The sequence below is a fragment of the Carica papaya genome, chromosome 9 (genome assembly GCF_054855325.1).
Source record: "Carica papaya isolate Zhongbai chromosome 9, ASM5485532v1, whole genome shotgun sequence".
Taxonomy (NCBI): Eukaryota; Viridiplantae; Streptophyta; class Magnoliopsida; order Brassicales; family Caricaceae; genus Carica; species Carica papaya.
In genome coordinates, this window is record NC_142317.1 from 28,834,271 (window position 1) to 28,848,636 (window position 14,366).

General features: G+C 33.8%; 2 protein-coding genes across 3 annotated transcripts; one reads left to right on the forward strand and one right to left on the reverse strand.

The window, feature by feature from the left end:
* Positions 1-1,625: 1,625 nt before the first annotated feature.
* LOC110822448 (uncharacterized) lies at positions 1,626-6,895 on the forward strand. Of its 2 annotated transcripts, none has more exons than XM_022052577.2 (3): positions 1,626-2,177; positions 3,048-3,184; positions 5,633-6,895. In XM_022052577.2, exons 1-3 carry the CDS (start codon positions 2,058-2,060, stop codon positions 6,438-6,440), a joined length of 1,065 nt encoding a protein of 354 aa, XP_021908269.2. In that variant the 5' UTR covers positions 1,626-2,057; the 3' UTR covers positions 6,441-6,895. The 2 variants fall into 2 exon arrangements, with proteins under 2 accessions (XP_021908269.2, XP_021908277.2); XM_022052585.2 differs by lacking the exon at positions 1,626-2,177 and adding an exon at positions 2,200-2,371.
* Positions 6,896-8,011: 1,116 nt separating this feature from the next.
* STT3B (staurosporin and temperature sensitive 3-like b) lies at positions 8,012-14,065 on the reverse strand. The gene is made up of 6 exons (XM_088211294.1): positions 12,978-14,065; positions 11,691-12,227; positions 9,942-10,396; positions 9,368-9,490; positions 8,828-8,887; positions 8,012-8,395 (listed from the first exon to the last, which is right to left on the reverse strand). Exons 1-6 carry the CDS (start codon positions 13,890-13,892, stop codon positions 8,266-8,268), a joined length of 2,220 nt encoding a protein of 739 aa, XP_088067420.1. The 5' UTR covers positions 13,893-14,065; the 3' UTR covers positions 8,012-8,265.
* Positions 14,066-14,366: the final 301 nt, after the last annotated feature.

The window sequence follows — 14,366 nt, forward strand, 5'->3', positions numbered from 1 at the left end:
TATATGAATAAAAGAAAAGTTAATTAATTGAAAGATGGTTACTTGGTTTATTGACTTTCTTCTTTCTATTTTAGGCCTTATATTATAGGGATATTTCTATTTTATTCTTATATTTTTATTCTGCTGTATTTTTTTACTATTCATTATATTGAAACTAAGATATTTCTAAACAAAAATCTCGTCTTGTTGAATTTCATGTAACGCTGTGCAGGTATTATTGATTTGGATTGAGTTTATGCACCTTTTAGGAATTATAGATGAAACCTTTATAATTTTTGTTCCTCGAGAATAACTTAGAGAGAAATAGAAATTCTTTTGATTATTTTGAGTAAAAAAGTTAACAGTACTTATTTATGTTAGTGTTTAAGTTGAGTAAAAAAGAGGTATCTTCTAGCTACAGCAGATGTACTTTCTTTGTTTTAAAATTGACCTACTTTCATCTTTACTAAGCTATGATTAGAGATAATTCATGCATTTCTTTTAATTTTATAGAATGATATTTCTAAAGAATGATTAGATGAGAAAGTATTAAACATTATTAGTCGGTTTATCAATGTAAAAATATCTGAAATTCAAGTGTATTGTCTATTTGACATATTTTTATTGAGGAAGTTGGTTTTTAGTGAATTAATCAGTTGGTTTTCGTTTGTTTTTAAAAGCATGGAGCTCAAAATTTTATGAAATTTGATAAGAAGATCCACTTTGTAGGACTCTTTAATTTATTCTACTTTTGCTTCTTAACTTATTGTAATCATTTATTTACTATTACATTAGTAAAATGATACAACTAACTTGACCTGAAAAATTTTGTTTCTTGTTATCTAATAATATTAATTTTTATTTTTTGAATTTGTTAAAATAATACGAAGAATTCTATTTATGAAGCTCAAGTTGTAGATTCTAAGAGTTTATAATTTTCATATAAACAAAATGGTGTTCTTAATTTTTGTAAAAGAAAATATACTTGATATTTTACTTATATTTGTGATTTATATATTTTAGTTTGTGGTAATCATCCAATCACCCTCTTCTTTAGGCATGAAAATCAATGTTCAATAAACATCTTCATCTCTTCTGTTTGAAGCAAAGCCACCTTTTTGCTTTCTCATATATGAAAACCCTAGATTTTTGCTATCCACTCAACTAATATATGTTACATCTTTATGAAAATATGACTTGAATTTTAATTATTAAATTTTATTAAGAAAACCAAAAAATAAAAAATAAAACTAAATGTTGGGTATGAATTGAAATAATAATAAATAAATTTTATATATAATTTGTTTAATTATTTATTCCATCAACATGCACATGCTAAAAATGACGACCATATATTTTTATAATAATAATAATGATTTTTTAAAAAAGAGAAAAGGAAATGCCGAAAAGTTCCCACTCCGATGCGTCGGTTGTCGGTAGTCGTTCCTCCGGTGAAACCGCGTAGGCAAATAATTATAGGCAGGCTTTTCCCAAAAGTCAAAGTTAAAAAATAATAATTTAATATTATTATTATTTTAATTATGAGATTAATTAAAAATTAAAACGTATTATAAAATTAATTAATTAACTAATTAGTTAATTAATTTATATAAGAATTTTTTTAACCGGACTAAAATAATCATGAGCTTTATTTAGCACCAAACTCGTTACGATTCCCACTTCTTCATCGTCTCTACTCCATCTTCTTCCTTTCTTTTTCTCAATTTGTTTAAACATAATTCTTCTTTATTTAGCCTTTTTTTCTTTCGGCTGTTGTTGTTAATTTCTTTATCTTGTTTATTGTAGGAATCCCATGATTGTAGAATTGGAGAATTCCATTTTTTTTCTTTCTTAAAAGTTTGATTCCATGTTCATTTCATCTCCCAAATTCGCAATTTCTTAATTGAAGTTTTAAGAACTGAGATTTGATTTCAGTGGTCGGAGTCAACTTCCACTGTTGTTAAATCACAGCAAGAAGGAAGTTTCTCCGTCTCTCTCTCGTCTCTCTCCATTTCTTTTTCAGTCTGTGGAAGTGGTAAGGAGGTTGGATCTGGTTAATAATCGACGCGAATCAGCAGATGTCTCCTTCCACGGCTACAATTTCAGCTAATCAGAATCATAATAGCAACAATTACATACAACACGAAGTCTCCAAGTTCGACACGCTTGCCGGTGTCGCCATCAAGTATGGTGTCGAGGTATATTTCTCCTTTTGTTTGCTTCTTGATTCTCTTTGAAATTCTGATTGTGCAAACTCAAATCCGGGTATAGTAGAAGAAAGCGTTTTCGGTGATCCAGATGTGGCAAATCTATTTTTGGAAGTTTCTCGGTGTGAACTCACTTCCAGAATGTTTGAGAAAATTTTAGTAACGGAATATGGAGGAAAGGAAAGGTATGGTTTGCAGAAAGAGATGAAAGGAAACATTTTTCCATTTTTGAATAACTGAAAAATTGAGAAATTAAAAGTGATGAAGTAATGTTGCATAACTAGAAATTGAAAGGAAATGAAAGTATTGTTTTCAGAATTTTGTTTGGTTTAGTTTTAAATTATTAGATATGAGAAAAATATTCACTAATACTCTTTTATTAATAATATAAAAATTAATAGAATGACAAGTAAGTGAAAGTGTGAAATATAAAATTCTTCATCTAAAATTTGTAATCCGCTTCGATTCTTTTTTAATAGAAAACTTGGAGTCTTAAGGAAAAATGGAATGTTCATAGTCTCTTCTTTTCTTCTCCTAATTACTTTTTTCATCTAAATGAGGCAAAAGAGGGGGGACAGCCCTTCCTTTCTTTTTCCCGTTCGTCTCTCAATCCAAACATGGTATGAACCAGATTTTTTTTTTGGTTCTTTAAATATGAACCTTACATTTTATTTAATATGATTTGTTCATGCTTGGATATACCCATTTTCTTTGAGTTTGTATTTTGTTGGTGGTCATGTAAGCTAACTTTTGGTTTTATGTTCATATTGTCAGTTTGTTTGGTTTGGAAGATGATGATACCGAGACTTTTCGGTCTTTTTTAATTCTCAATTCTCATGGACAATACTTTGTTATGTGTAGGTCGCGGACATCAAGAGATTGAATTGCTTGGCCACTGATCTTCAGATGTTTGCTTTGAAGACGTTGCAAATACCATTACCAGGCAGACATCCACCATCCCCTAGTTTGTCCAATGGTTCCAAGTCTTCTCCTCTCAGGTATTGTTATTTTGGAGGAAAGAGAATAATCAAAGTCCAAGTTACTTCTTTTTTGTGATTCACCAGCTTATCATTTTAAATGGAATTCTTTGCTTAATTAATTGATGTGCTTAGTGATTTGTTAATAATTCTGTACATGGGTGGCACCCCCTCGGTGCCTATACTTAATGAGAATACTATACTTGCTATTTCCAAAAAAAAAAATGCCTGATCATTTAAATGTCTTTCACATATTAAACTTGAGAATTTCAACACAGGTTGGATCTCTTCAGCTTTTTTCATGCTTATGCCCATTTTCAACCTTTTCATCATAACTCTTTTCTGGAAGATATTAGCTAGTACTAAGCCAGTTAAGCAAGATGTATATGGTAGCGCAGTTAACTGGGGACCAGTTTCAGCTAATCAATGCTATTTTCCCTTCACAATCTCCAAAAACGATTGATGTAGATGTTGGTGGGTGATGTACTCTCAGGGAACTCTTTCCTTCCATATAAATCTTAATGATCAAGAAGCCAATGATAATCTTTCTTTAATTTAACTTCTTGAGGCTGTCATTCTTTTCGTCTCCGATTGTGAGCTTTGTTTCTGGACTCATCTAATAACATTACCTGCACATGTATGTTTTCCTTTTTAACCATCCACCCCTCTATTTAGAGCTGTTTCTGTAAACTCTTTGTTTGGACTCCTGTTCTCAATAGGCTCGACATTAACAATCTTCTTCAAATCCGCATGCTAGGTTGTGCTTTGTGTCCAAGTGTATATCTTGTGTGTTCTCGTGATGTGACTTTCACAGCCATCTGTTTCCTATTGTGATGTGACATGGCAGTTTTGGACCTGGTTATCGGATACATAGTGTTTGTTGGGTTGCTCCTCTGTGCATGGATACCTTGTTACTCTCCTTTTCATGGGAGTGGAAAGACAAAAAAGCATAAATTGTTGGGAAAGGGAGTGTTGTTTGCTGAGTTGTGAGTGTTTTAGTTGGAGATAAATGCTAGGGTTTTTAAGTATCATCCTTCTCGTTCTTTGCTCCTTTGGGAAAAGATTACTTTTTAGCTTCTCTTTCAGCTAAGGCACAGGGGTTTTTCAAGCATTTGTCCTTATGTATTCTATATAGGGACTGGTTGCCTTCTTTGTTGAGTTTGTTATGTTTTTTAAACCTTCAAATTTTTTTCACTTCTCTTCTAGGATGTACTCAGTTTCCTTCTCTCTTTAATATATTTCTTTTTCCAGCTGAAAAAATGTGCCAAATAAGGGATCCTAAAGTACAATTAAACCCATCCTAGTGGAATTAGTTCAGGAGACACTGTCATGAACCAGCAACCAAATGCAATTGGCGGATTGGTGTATAAGGGAAGAAACTATAGCTGATTCAGAATCACTAATTGAAATTAGAATTTTTCTGTTTTTCTTCTTGTTGTGTATTCCAATGGTTATCCTAGAGTTTGGTTACTTTGTCAGTCTCTCAATGTATATATATAGAAAGTTGGTTACTTCCAGAGAAGCTTTATCTTTCTTTTGAAACCATCAGGATAATTCCTTGTGTAACTATCGAAGAGATCAATGGGCTCCTTCTTTGAGTTGGAAAACTGGAATTTCATTGAATAGCACCGTGTGTGCTGCCCAATTACGAAAGATATGCACAGAAGTGTAGATTCTAGAATTGCTTCAGGATGTCTATTTAAGTCACCTAACTTTTCTGAAAAATTGATAAAAACTGTAAGTTCTTGTAATCTAGTTCATTAAGTTTAATGAGAGAGAATGCACTAAGTTTAAATGGTAGGTAATATTTTTCTTGGAACTTTTCTTTTTATACATATATGATATTCTGATATTTGTGAGGAGGCAGGCATTGGAGCATCTCGCACTATTTTGTGCATATTCCCAAACTCATTAACACTTCCTTGCTTTTCTATGGGAAGAAAATTTTAATGCATAATAATTGGTGCCTCAACATTTCTATTGTTTGAATGTCTTCAATTATGCCCAATGCTTGTTGCCTTGTTGGTATTTTGGCTAATTGTATTCTCCATTTGCCAAATTGTTCCAACATCATTTTGCCTTTGTTTACTACAATATGATGCCAAATAGAAACTTGTATTTGAGAAAGTAAGTATTTTTCTTAGCGAATTTCCCATCCTAATTCAAGCATGATGTTTAGTTGCTGTCTGGATATTACATTAGAGTTTTTTCTATTTAACATTTATGGTCAAATTCTTAAAACATACTGACTCAGATTTTTATATTGTTGAAGAGTTCACTACACATCATTTTCTTTAAAATTGAGTATTGATAGTATCACGATTTAGTTCCCACTATCTATTGTTTTATTGTTCTGCACAAAAACTTGGCAGCCAAATAATTTTTCATATCTAATATTGGAGTCAAATTATTCCGCATCAAATTTGATATTAAGTTTATGAGCACTTATTACACCTGAACTTATTGCAGAGGAAACAATCTTGAGAAAACACCAAAACGTCAAAGTCACTCCAATTTGTTGGAGTCATTTCAGTCACCAAAGCTGAAATCATCTCAGTGGAATGTTTCTCCAGCCATGAGTACTTTACAGAGTTACTATGGTCTTAAATCTTCTAATCACAAGGATGCAGCTGAAGGCACAGAGATGGCAGTTTATAGAACCACAAGCTCAGGGTATCTTGATGATGGGTTACTGCCCAAAGCCTCACCGATGTCTGACTCGAATTCAAACCTTAGTTTCGGACCTCGAAATTTGTCAAATGGTTTCTTGTTGGAGAATGGTGCAGCCTCTGAGTTTGCATCTCTTGCAGATGCTGGAGATGGGGAAGCTGAGAAGTCTAGCGAGAAGTCTGTCCGGAGGCGTCAGAAGGCTGAACCTGATTCCAATTTTTGCACTCCGGAAACGTTGCTGAAAGAAGAAAATGGAAGTGGAAGTAGTGGCTTCTGTGCTGTTACTGGAAAGGGTTTGGCCATGAGGCCAAAATCAGCAAGCCGTTCAGCACTGGTCACTGATTCTGATTCAGGTTGGTTGAATTCCATTCCAGTGGGCTTGGGAGATTCTATAATTATTGATAATCCTGTAGGAGTTCGTAAATCATCTAGCACATCAAGCCTGCAAGACCAGGATGGTGGTAATGTATCATCTCTTTGGTCAACTTCGAAGTGGAGTCTGAAACCTGACCTGCAGGCTTTCTCAACCGTGGCCATTACCAGACCGATATTTGATGGATTACCAAAGCCAATAACTGGCCGCCGGGGCAAAGCTGCTCTCGACTAGTACAAGTCATGGGGCATTAGTTTGATTCTATATTTTGATAGAAAGAAATTGAATTGGTTTACAAGGCATATTACTCGAGGTTTCCATGATTGTACAGCTGTAATGTAACTCAAAATATGCAGAAAAGTCAGGAATAGAAAGAGGTAAGATATGTATTTTTAGGGATTTGAAGGTTGGGAAAGGTTGTTACAATGAAGATTGTAAGAGATATTGCATTCTTTTGAGCCCTCAAATTCGTTTTGTAAGCTAGGAAAACCAAAGTGTAATTCCACTTGACTGAGGACTTCAATAGTCAACACTTTCTGAAGTGATTGTATAATCTTCCTGGTCATTCCTTCAGATATTGCCCTTCAGGAGAAACATTGCAAATAAGGGTGTCTTAAATGTACGAAAATAATATTAATATTTTTTTTTTAATTTTTATTAACATGTATGAATAATATATTTTAAGTGTATACGTGTGTCTAATATGTGTTTGTGTATTATGGTACTAGTGGCATAAGTGATAATATTTACCTTGGAATAATGGTGAAAAACTAATAAATGCTTGAATTAGAATTTAGGATGTCTGAGTTGTTATATATTATTTAATAAGTCCATGTGATTCGAGGAAGAAAAAATGAAGATTTGCTTATGAATATCAGAAAAGAAAGAAGCATTTTTGTTTTAAAAAAATATATATATATTTCTAATTAAAGTAAATAAATTTGATTATGCAATTAATATAAGTTTTATAAGATAATTAGTAAATTTAATTATTGATTAATTAAATAATAACTAACGACAGCTATTACAGTCACATGTATCACTACTTTAACATTATAACCATAACAATAATAATAATAGATTTTTTAAAAAAATAAACAATAATAATAATTATAATAGATAATTTTAGATTGTGCAAATAAAACATAATTTGGACATAAAATTATTACAGGATTCATTTACGGCTCAGAATTCATGGAATATAATAATGATATAAGATTTAAAGTTATTTTTGTGGACGACTGGATTAAAGTGTACATAATTAATGTTGACTAGGTAGCATGAAGCATGCAGTCATAATTAAAGTTTCCAACAAAATCACGTGTGTTGTATTCTACTTGCACAACTTATTTGTGATCATAATTTTATAAAATTTCTCTAATAATATATAAAATTGTTATGTTATATACATATAGTTTGATATTTATGTTACTACATTAATCCACATCTTCAAAAGATTTTTATATGTGAAATACATGCATGTATAATTTTTTTTATAAAATTGCTTTAGTACATTCATATATTTGAATCTTGTATGTATCTGTGTATTCTTTATTACATTCCTGCATATACATGTACATACTTATATATGAAACTCTTTTTTTTTTTTTTTTTACTTTCCCTCAAAACCATCAAGCTCACAACTTGAAAAATTTAATTTTTACCATCTACTAAAGTTTATATAATCTTTTAATAAAACTAAGTATTTCCCAATTGAACCCTGCAATTTTCTTCAATAGCCACATCAAAAATCTAAATTGCAGGCTTTAACAAAAAGAAACAGGAAAATAAGTTGCAACCCCATCTCATAAAAAATTGTCTATTAGAATTTCTAATGTAGATGATCTAGATCCCAATACTTTGAACAAGTGAATGGGGCAGCATCATTAGCAATCTCCAAAACTGGTTCTAAAACATGTTGACAGCCTTGAATGTTATATATAAACTCAGATCCCTCACCAAAATATGTTTTCTCTATATCATTAACTGCTATTCCATAAGCTATATTTCACCCAGTGTCTCTTTCATTTCCCATAAAGAGAGAGATTGAGAAAGAGTCTCACCACCTATTGTTCGGTGGCTTGACTTTGTAAACACGAACAATCCAATTGGATGTAGTAAACGCCTCTTCCAAGTGCTCGAGTTTGACATCCTTGTTTCCAATTTCAACACCCCTTGCACGATCATACCTGTTATCACAAGTCATTAGATGATATGCGCAGTGCAGAGCAATAAATCCAACCAACAAACAGTTACCCAGATTATGAAAAAGAATATATAATGACTGCAGTGCAAAAACTAAATTTTTTTATTTTGAACTCCAATATCCATTAAAGCCTCAGACAACAAGCTGTAACTGTAACCAGTATATATAGAGATGCCAATTGTAAAGATGGTCAAAAGTTATCTTCAATAAGCCAAAGTTTTTCCTGGTTAGTCAGGATAAAATTCTTGAGCAGACCAATCACGTCATCAATTACAGGAAGACATACAGTTGTAATAAAAATAAATTCCTGAATGCTGTTCCCTAAAAAATTTCCTTGAATGCTGCCTTCATTCTGTGCTGGCATTAATGTTAAATAAAACTTGAGAAAGATCATTAGTGCAAGTATAGAACTTACCCAGGAGGTTTCCCATATTCTGTAACCAACTCCCCAAATCGATAGTAACAAAGTTTGTACCTAGTAACAAAAGAGACATACATAAGATTAACTCCCTCGTGCAGGTGGTTGTGCAAGGGTATTTCATAATCAGTATATACTTCTAGGACATGAAAAAGAAACAATCAATTGCAATCATGTGACCTGAAGATCCTATACTATACTCATCTCTAGACCAAAATATTTACCTGAAAATTTCAATATCTGCTAAAAAAGGTTGCAGTAACTAATAGAAATTATTATACTTAGATCATCTATGTTGCTCAGAACAAAAGAAGAAAGTCAAATATGATCAAAGACAGGAACATCTTTATAAGAAACAAGTGCTAGATCAAACTTGCACTTATTTCCTATAAAATATGGATTCTGTCTATATATAAAACATGTGCTATAGTTACCCGAAATAATTCATTAGATAAACCATAGATAGTAAGAATTAAAAACAAACAAATAAAAGAAAAAAAAAAACAAACTTGATTATATAAATACACGCTCACTCACATGAGACAGTTCAACATTTTCGGTGCTGCACCTTTGTCAACTCGATACTCTCCATTGACCAGGTAATCGGGTTCCTTAATTACGGGGAATACTCCACCTCCAATTCTCACCATCCATAAAAATCTAGTGGCAGATGAGAAGTGTTGGCAAATAAGGAGAAATGAAATCAGAAACAGAAAAGGGGATAAAAACTAAAACAACCATGTAGCCGTTAGCCAAATCTGCAAACTTTGACCATAGAGTTGGCAAAAAATGAAAACAATATTGACAATGATCTTTAGCATTGTTCGTAAAAATTTATTGGAAAAACAATAGTTATGTAGTTGTTTACGAAATTCAGCAGGAACATTGTGCCAATTAGTTGAAGCCACATTTTTCAAGCAGTTAAAACGTGTGTGAATTCTTTTTTTAAGGAACACCCAATCCCTTTAGCGTCATTCTGCCCCCTCCTGCTCCTTTTTTGAGGGGTATTCTCTAGCATTTCAACACACTCAAACAGCATATCTGCTTGAACTTTTTTCTTATAGAAAAAAGGAAAATAAAATAGAAAGAGAATCTAAACTTTAACCCTTACTTGTTAATATCATCCGAAGAATAACCAGTAACCCCACCAAAAACAACTAATACATAATCCACATCAAGTGACCTCATTATCTCATACGCTTCATCTTCATAAGATGACATTGCACGTCCAACAGTAGCAATGTGTGTGTTGTTCCATGTATTATTATCAACAATCACAGTTCTGTTTCCCATGGCAGTGATCTGATACCCATAATCCCACCATGACATCACTTTAGCATCTGGAGGGGTATTTTGACGAAGCCAAAAGTATGCCTCACGGTAATCATCAAAGATAACTCTGTTTCCATGAGCACCCCTTGCAGCCAGGACAATTGAGGGAGATGAGTATGCCTCTGATGTAACCCAGGTACAGTGGGTTGCATATTTACTGAGCAAGTAGAAAGCACCAAGGAGCAAAGCAATAGCTCCATTTTTTTGAAAAGGCTGGGACTGATCAAGTGAACCCTAGATGCAAAAGAAAGGAAAGTAAGATTACTTTTTGATATCTAGAAATAGAAAAGAAATGCAATGACAATATTTTATCTCTTCTGGTTTCGTGTGTCGGAAATGACATTAAGTTATTTTACAAAATAGATATTGTAGCTTTGCAAACGAGAGCGCATAGGCAGTTAACATCCTTACCCAAACTAGGTAGTGAAATTAAGATACCTATAGAAAAGGCCAATTATGTCAATTACTAGCTTTTATATAACAATATCAAAATTATTTGTCAAAAGACAAGTCCAAATAAGAGGTGGAATCAGAAATTAGTTGAAGGACGGACGAATACAAGTTTGTTTTAGAAAATCTGAGGACATGCAGAGGCAAAACCCCCCTTTTTTTCGTTTTTTGAAATAAAAAGTATAAGGTGTATATTAACACATTGGCATCAAGGGGATGTCACCCATGTACAAAAAAAATATTTACATTTCAGTCAATATATCAATGAAATTCCTAAAATCCTTCACCCTATTAATATCATGACCTAAACACAAAGAACTCTTATAATGTAGACATCTACCACTAATCCTTGTAATCTCTCCTTCAATCGCCTCAAAAGCCCTTTGATTTCTTCCTTTCCAAGCAAACCAAAAAATAGTAAGTGGAATAAGATTTACAATTTTCCTCCCCCTACTAATTCCTTCTCACGCCCATAATTCATCGATCATGGTGCCAAGCCCGTAGTAGTGGTAAATCTTAATTATCATTTTTTGGTTACTATTAGAAATTGATATATTATACATCTTGGTAAATTTATTGATATATTGATATATTATTTATTTTGGTTTACTTATTTTATTTATACATAAATTATAAAACTAATATAGACAAATTAGGATAATTTAAAAAATACGAGAAGATTTATACTAACCACATTTTAAATGATTTACTTTACTAATCATTTATAAGAATATAACAATAAAACTGAAGGGAGGTATACTGTGTATATAAATAGAAATAATAAACTTGGAGGAAGGTGAAAAAAGGAGCTATATATTAAAAAAATTAAAATTGAAGGGGACCAATACTTCGAAAAACTAAAGGTAATTTTGGAAGGGGAGAGAGGGAGGGGACATAACATATGCATTTCAATGGAGCTGGACAAGGAACAACATATATAGACAAGCACAAATATATATATATATATATCCTACACCTTTTATACAACTAAAATATATTACCACCGCAGACATTTTTTACTTTGGGGAAAGAGAATGGAGAATGGAAGATTTTATAATATTGGCAGTAGAGACCGCACCTTTGAAGAAGCCTTTGCACCTGTAGTTCCTTTGCTAGAACCAGTTGGCACAACCTTGCTCTTTGTTCTTAACATCAAAGTCAAATTCTTTATTGTAGCAGAAACAGCAATAGCACTAATAAGGCACATAGCAGGTGTGGCTACAAGAATTAAACGAACCATGACACCAGCAAAATACATACTGGTGAGACCATACATAACTATAAATATCGTGGCATCTGACAACCGCTTGAAGCAGAAGTACAGGCCCGCAGGGAAAAGGAAGAGCAGGATATGAAAGTCGAACATGAAAGATGACCAAGCTGTTGGCTGATGCTCAGAGACAGATGCAATGATGGGGATATGATCCTTTGCATATGTTGGATCCAGCAAAGAGTAAAACCTGCCCGTCCATGGAGAAATGTACCCAGATGCTGTGCCAACTCCCAGTGCAATAGCACCAACCCCAACAGCACAGGTGACAGTGATCCTTAAAAAGGCTTGAAATAGTTTTGTGTCATTAAGCAGGTACTTGACCCAATCTAAGAAGTAAAATACCTGCAAACATAGTCCAATTAATTAAAGCATGCTGCTTCCTGCACTATTTAATGAAAATTTAACATTCTATACGAACAGCAACACATTTTGATGGAAAAACCACAAAATAAAGAACAGAAAACATGACAAGAAGCAAGTAGAGCCTCAGCTTTCAGTAAAATCATTAAAAAATCAGGGAAAATATGGTGGATTGGGGAATGTATGCAACACGGTAGCAAACAAAATGCAAAAAGATTAGGGGAAAATATCCAAGAATGGATTGCACGATCAAACTTCAACCTTTAATTCTCAGTATTAGGCCAAAACTTCTTACTGCCTTTACAAAACCTGGTTAGACCAGCTTATTCAATGCACATAGTCAATTAAGAAATCAAAATACACCAATATATTTTTGATAGCAAGAAGTATGCTACACAACTGCTGAAAAGTGATGAACATATAGAGATCAAATAGCCAAATTATACTGTAAAAACATTTATGACACTAGGCCTTTTGACATGTAAATATAAATTTGATAATCAATGCATTATCCTCTCTACAGCGATTAACATAACTTTACAACAAACGAGAGAAAAGAGAGAGAGAGAGAGAGAGAGAGAGAGAGAGAGAAAGAACGTCATATTGCTTTTTGAATCATGGTGAAAATGAAATAAATTGAGTATCAGCTAACAGGGCTACAAGTAACAGCATACACTAGCATAAACTCAAAAGTTCAAATTCGAAAACAGAGAGTGGAGCATATCTAAAAACCTGCATCAAGAAGAAGACGCCCATGGCAGCCATGTGCTCCCCAGACTGCACATGCTGAAAACCAACAAACCGAATCTGCATGGCAAGCAGCATTCCCACAACATACATGCAATTGTAAGCAACATACAACCTCATGGAGTACCTCCCCGTTATCAAAAGCACCAGCACGTATAGAGGAATCAAATTGATAATAAATACATAGCCTCCCCATGCTGAAACCATATAAAAGTAGCCGAACGCAGAGGCCAGAGCCCAGGCCAAGGACCCTGTATTCACGGCTTTAACAAACAAGTAAAAGGTCAACAGCAGAGCAAAAATGGCGACCCCCTCATTGTCATACGAGCCTGCAACTGACCTAGAAATGTAACCAGGACAGATGGCGATCAGGGCAGCAGCAACGAGACCAGCCCCAGAATCCCAAATCTCTTTCCCGAAGAAATACGCAACCAATGTGGTGTTGGAGGCGAAGAAGGGAGCAGTCAGGACGCAAACCTCGCGGATATGAACAAAGAAACGGAGGAAACGGAGAAGCCAGTAGATGAGAGCGGCAGTGACCATGAGACCCGGGTAAAGGGTACCACCAATGATACGACCTAAAGGATACCAACTCTCGGAATCGAACCAGTTCCAGAATTCGTAAAACCCCTTCTGAGTCAGGAAGAGAGTAGTACGGTAGTTGAAGTAAGGATCGAATTCATGGATCATTGACTCGTATCGAAGCACGCTGAACAAGCGGGTGATAAAAGCTAAGATGTAAACGAGACAAAGGATGGAAACTCGGATCAGGAGCTCCTGTTGCTTGGTTTTGAGTTTTAGGGTTTTCAGAGGGAAGCCACTAAGCAGATCTGATTTCAGGTTCACTGCGACGGATGCTGGTTTCACGGTGCCATTGGCGGTCTCAGTTTTCCCCCCCATGATTGCTAAAGGGGTGATGATCTTCTTCTTCTTTGGTTATAAAGAGAGTGGTGGTATTGAATTTTGGGGATCAAGGATGGTGGCCGTAAATTTTCATGCACATTTTCTCGGGAAAATGGAAGACAAAAAAACGAGGGAGAAGCAGCAGAGAGACCTTGTGCGAGTGAGAGTCTAGACAAGAGTATAAAATAATATAAATATTTTATTAAAAAATAAAACCCTAAGAAATGATGACGTGGAAAATAAAATCCGAAACAGGTTTTCTGTTAAACACACTCTAAACTCAACGAAACCCGACCGCATCTGCTCTTTACGTTCCTGTTCTGTTTTTTTATTTTACCAAAAAACTTTATTACCTTCTTACGTCGATTAACAAATTTTAGAATTAACTATTTTTCTTTACTTTTTAATCATTAATTTTTTTGAGATTTTTTTAATCATTAAATTTGAAATCTTCAAAATTAAAATTCAATT

What these genes read in the sequence shown, in the direction of transcription:
- LOC110822448 (XM_022052577.2), top strand. Translation starts at nt 2,058, where the DNA reads ATGTCTCCTTCCACGGCTACAATTTCAGCTAATCAGAATCATAATAGC. An exon ending in CCATCAAGTATGGTGTCGAG is followed by an intron (nt 2,178 to 3,047) that starts GTATATTTCTCC and finishes TGTTATGTGTAG; the next exon opens with GTCGCGGACATCAAGAGATT. An exon ending in TCCAAGTCTTCTCCTCTCAG is followed by an intron (nt 3,185 to 5,632) that starts GTATTGTTATTT and finishes AACTTATTGCAG; the next exon opens with AGGAAACAATCTTGAGAAAA.
- STT3B (XM_088211294.1), bottom strand. Translation starts at nt 13,892, where the DNA reads ATGGGGGGGAAAACTGAGACCGCCAATGGCACCGTGAAACCAGCATCC. An exon ending in GTGCAAAGGCTTCTTCAAAG is followed by an intron (nt 10,397 to 11,690) that starts GTGCGGTCTCTA and finishes TTTTGCATCTAG; the next exon opens with GGTTCACTTGATCAGTCCCA. An exon ending in GAATATGGGAAACCTCCTGG is followed by an intron (nt 8,396 to 8,827) that starts GTAAGTTCTATA and finishes TTGTGATAACAG; the next exon opens with GTATGATCGTGCAAGGGGTG.